General features: G+C 41.0%; 2 protein-coding genes across 3 annotated transcripts in view; one reads left to right on the forward strand and one right to left on the reverse strand.

Annotated features, from left to right (window-relative positions):
- Positions 1-711: 711 nt before the first annotated feature.
- On the forward strand, positions 712-1,834 carry spink4 (serine peptidase inhibitor, Kazal type 4). Its single transcript, XM_060864703.1, has 4 exons — positions 712-843; positions 954-976; positions 1,244-1,356; positions 1,737-1,834. The coding sequence occupies exons 1-4, from the start codon at positions 801-803 to the stop codon at positions 1,780-1,782; spliced, it is 225 nt and encodes a 74-aa protein (XP_060720686.1). The 5' UTR covers positions 712-800; the 3' UTR covers positions 1,783-1,834.
- Positions 1,835-2,782: 948 nt separating this feature from the next.
- Positions 2,783-4,722, reverse strand: part of b4galt1 (UDP-Gal:betaGlcNAc beta 1,4- galactosyltransferase, polypeptide 1) — a 5,203-nt gene continuing 3,263 nt past the window's right edge. For both annotated transcript variants that reach the window (XM_060864702.1, XM_060864701.1), the window contains 2 exons: positions 4,680-4,722; positions 2,783-4,602 (listed from right to left, as the gene is read on the reverse strand). The exon at positions 4,680-4,722 is cut by the window's right edge and continues 62 nt beyond it. In XM_060864702.1, coding sequence (XP_060720685.1) covers positions 4,464-4,602; positions 4,680-4,722 — 182 coding nt within the window. In that variant the 3' untranslated portion in view covers positions 2,783-4,463. The remainder of the gene's footprint in view (positions 4,603-4,679) is intronic.

A 4,722-nucleotide genomic window follows, 5' to 3' on the forward strand; every position in this document is an offset into this window, starting at 1 on the left:
GCACACACACACTCATTCACTCACACAATCACACACTACGGACAATTTTCCAGAGATGCCAATCAACCTACCATGCATGTCTTTGGACCGGGGGAGGAAACCGGAGTACCCGGAGGAAACCCCCGAGGCACGGGGAGAACATGCAAACTCCACACACACAAGGTGGAGGCGGGAATCGAACCCCGACCCTGGAGGTGTGAGGCGAACGTGCTAACCACTAAGCCACCGTGCCCCCCCCCGTATTATCACACTTTTATTTTAATATTTATATTTCCTGAAAGAATAAAATGAATGTGGATCTCTGTAGTTTCATCACACTGTCAGACACTGGGACTGGACTCAACATTGGACTCAACACTGGACTCAACACCGAACTCAACACTTTTCCTCAGACAGGAAGCATGCACTGATCCTGAAGGTCAGAATGGAGTGTAACTAAGCCACGCCTTATTTTAATAAACCCTGCGGTGTGTTCTGAAAAGTATTGAGTACTGATGTGTGTGATTTAAGTACTGAGTGCTCAGCTGAGGAAATACTCTGTCAGTATCACAGTACAGTGCTCATGAACATGCTCAGGTGAACACACACACATCCACACACATACACATACACACACCCACACAACCGAGAACAGCACTATATATAAAAGTGTGTTAATAATTAATAGTAAACCTGCTTATCAGTGAACATGGAGAGTTTGTGTGTGTGTGTGTGTGTGTGTGTGTGTGTGTACAGGTGTGTCTTCTCACCATGCACCTTATTTCTCACAGTTAGTGATACGTGACACACTGTATTTCAGAATGTCTATTCTTCTGTTCTCCATGATGATCCTCTTAGCTACAGGTACACACACACACACACACACACACACACACACACACACAAACATCATTTTTACCTTACTTAACTTAATACTGTTTTGTTTGTTTTGTTTTCAATGGCTGGTTTCTCAGGATCACCTGAAACATACAGGCAGGTGAGCGTCGTAGAGTCGTAACTCTATGTGTGTTTTGTGTAAATGCCTCTGTGTGTAAATGAATGTCCGTTTGAGTAAATGTGTGTGTGTGTGTGTGTGTGTGTGTAAATGCGTGTGTGAGTTTGTGTAAATGTGTGTTTGTTTGTGTAAATCCGTGTGTGTGTGTGTAAATGCCTGAGTGTTAGTTTGTGTAAATGTGTGTTTGTTTGTGTAAACGTGTGTGTGTGTGTGTGTGTGTGTGTAAATGCGTATGTTTGTGTGTCTCAGCCCCAGTGCATTGAGATGGCAGAGATCATGGCGTGTCCTCTAAACCTGGCTCCAGTGTGCGGCACAGACGGAGTCACCTATGCCAACGATTGTGACCTGTGTGTGCAGAGACTGTGAGTAACACACAGACACTCTCACACACACACATACACTCTCTCTCTCTCTCTCTCTCTCTCTCTCTCTCTCTCACACACACACACACACACTCTCTCACACACACACACAGATTTAATTTGAATAATGTGAATGACCGTTAAATTGATTAAGCTTCAGCTTTATTAGAAGTTCAGCACAAACACACACAAACACACACACACACACGCACCACTCGCCACACCCACAAAAACCCTACAGATTTTCTACCAGACTTTACAGACTTCATGCTAATACAAAATGAAAATGCTAACGTTCACTTCCTGTTAGCGATCCCTCAGTGAGTGTGACACACAACACAATGTTAAATTAGTAACACATCTGTCTTTCTTCACTGCAGGAAAACTAAAGCCAACATCTTAATCGCCAAAGACGGCAGCTGCTGATTCCTTTAATGACAAGAATCCAGTCGTCTGATTAAAGCTTTTGTGAAGGTTCGGTCTGAGCTCAGTGTTTATTTATTCCATGATTACACACTGGACTCCGTCTCCATCTCTGTCCCCTGCCTTCGTCTGCACTGTGTATTACAGAACATCATCACCTTCGTTAGCAAGCAGCACATCATAGATATATACAATAGATGTCGCCTTGTATAGGCGGTACATTGGAACGAATGTGTCAACTGAGCCTCCATCTTGGTACAGGGGATCCTCTCTCAATGCATCAGCGTCAATGTAGGCAAAGAAATAAAATCACCATAAATCGTCATGAATTTGATTTTCTAGGTTTTTTTTTGGTTCGTTCCAAATGTCAGACATGTATTTATCATTAAGTCGAGAGAAAATTTAAGGTTTTGATATTAAGATAATCTTCTTTTTCACAATATAATACATAGTGCTAGTAGGTGTAAGTTTATTACTTACATTCTTCCACTTGAGTAAACTTTATATGAACAATCACTACTTACCTTATAGCCTACTGCATGTAACACTGCTACAATGGTGTGACTATACATGTTCATTTAAACATTTAAATTGGATTGGTTTATTAAATATGATACAAAAAGCAATTTGCAGGTGGAAGCAAATCACAAATTTGAGAGGAACATAATGTGAAAGTTAGATAGTTGAGGTGCCAAAGACTGTTCAATCTTTTTATTCTTTTCCTGCAATTTTCCTGCTTTGAGGTTGAACTGCCAACCTAACTGGTGACATCCTTCCAGGACTGTCAGCTGAGTTAACCATTTAAAAAAAAAGTGTTTAGTGCTGCAACTGCAACTCGTCTCTGTTTATCACTTGGGAATCTACAAACAGATTCAGATTCTGATTATTTTATTTAATACCATGTCAGCAATCAAAAGCTATTTTCATGGTAAAATTCAATTACAAAAACACAAATATCTTATAAATACAATAAAAACAAAACAAATATAAACAGCAAGTCATATTATACAATTTTTTATTTTTATTAACATACGATAAAAAAAATCCAAACCCTTTTCAGACATAATGTCATTAAATATGTCTTTAAGTGAAGTAAGTTGATAAAAGAGCGTTCTGCTTGTGTTAAGTCCAGGACAATCTAATAAAATATGTTTGACAGATAAGGGAATCTTACAGAACATAAAGTTGGGTCTTTACCTTTAAGCAAAAAAACATGGGTCATGCTTGTCCTTAATAAGAGCTTCGGAATCTACAAACATTGTCTGTTTTCCTAACTGTCACAAACTAATGAGTAACTAGTATGGATTAGCTGCGGTCGTTAACCAAGGACTAAAACGTAACCAGAAATATAATTTCCTAACATTCAACATCATAAAACACATTCTCACCTGTGTAATGTAATCCCTTACTGTCTGGTTTTTAGATTTCTTTCGTTTGAACAACCAAATGCAGCACAGAAGTCCGGCATCCTCCATGCATTTGAGGTAAAGGAGCACTGTACAAAGATGGCGGCGGTTTTGAAGCATTTTTAGGACCCCAAGGTGACATCTAGTGTATAGATATCTATGGCAGCACATTAGATAACTTGCGTCATCTCCGTAGCCCCTCCCATCTCTTACCAGGAAGTCAGACAGGCCACGCCCACCTAAAGATAGTGTCATGATACACACTACTGAGCTGCTAGGGGAAGTGAACGATGGAGGATGAGAGAGAAGTCCAGTGCTTCCTTAAACAGTCCTGACAAACAGCTGATGGACTTTCACATGCAGAATAAAACTCCACCAGATATGAACTCCATCTTCCACATGCTCCAGACTTCTACTGGACCTTCAGAGCTCCAGTAGGTGGGAAGTCATGAGCTCAGGGTGAGTTCTAGAAATCTGACGTTAAACAGTCCAGCGTCATAACGTCCTTAGCTTTTAACTTTAAAATAAATTCCAGAGTCCAGCAGGTTAATGACACTGATGATGATGATGATGATGATGATGATGATGATGATGATGAGGAAATCAACTAAACGGTCAACTGCACTGTCACAGATTTAAACAAATGAACACACCCTTATTTCAGTATGCAATACCACATTGTTTAAACCGAAGGAGTGCTTATTCTTTGGGTTTCTTTAGAGACACACACACACACACACACACACACACACACACATCTCTGACTGAAGTACAGCATCCAGGTATGAAACGATTTGTTCAGGTGTGTTAAATTCGTCACTAAGCCACTAATAACACAGGGCCGTGTGGCGATCAGTTCATAATGACTCACTTCAGGTCATTCTGGTCCTGTGTCAGAACAATAGATTCCAGGCCTAAAGAGTGGGTAACATGACACCATGTACACACACACACACACACACACACACACACACACACACACTCTACAGCCTGTATTTCCTGTCAGATCAGTGAGAGTGAGATGCAGCTGTGATCACGCCCTCCACCCACCTACTGCTCTTGACCTTCACCTGCTCACTGTGTTTTATCCCAAAACTCTTCCTCCTCAGAATTCTCCCAGAGGATTTCTCCGGTCAGTTGTCAAAAAGAAATAAAATAAAGATAAGAATGAAGAAGTAAACTTCATGCTTTCCAGCAATCCATAGACGTGTCCCTGAGTTCTTCTCCATAAAGAACTCACAGTTTATGATGCCAGAAAAGCGTGAAGGTGTTTGGGGTTTATAAGTGAGGAGGCTTTCCGATGTCCACCACGATTTTGGTGTACAGTTTGTTCTTCTCCCAGCTCACCACACTGTAGCTGAGTGAGTTGATGCCGTCCTTCTCCATTGTCTGGATCGTTTCGGCTATTCGCGAGAATCTGCGCATGAACAGAGGCCCCATTACATACAAATATAACCTTGTGTGTGTATGTGTGTGTGTATGTGTGTGTGTTACCTGTGAGGGTTAGGTTGGTTCAGCTTGTCTCTTCCATGACGGA

The sequence above is a fragment of the Tachysurus vachellii genome, chromosome 2 (assembly GCF_030014155.1).
Source record: "Tachysurus vachellii isolate PV-2020 chromosome 2, HZAU_Pvac_v1, whole genome shotgun sequence".
Lineage (NCBI taxonomy): Eukaryota > Metazoa > Chordata > Actinopteri > Siluriformes > Bagridae > Tachysurus > Tachysurus vachellii.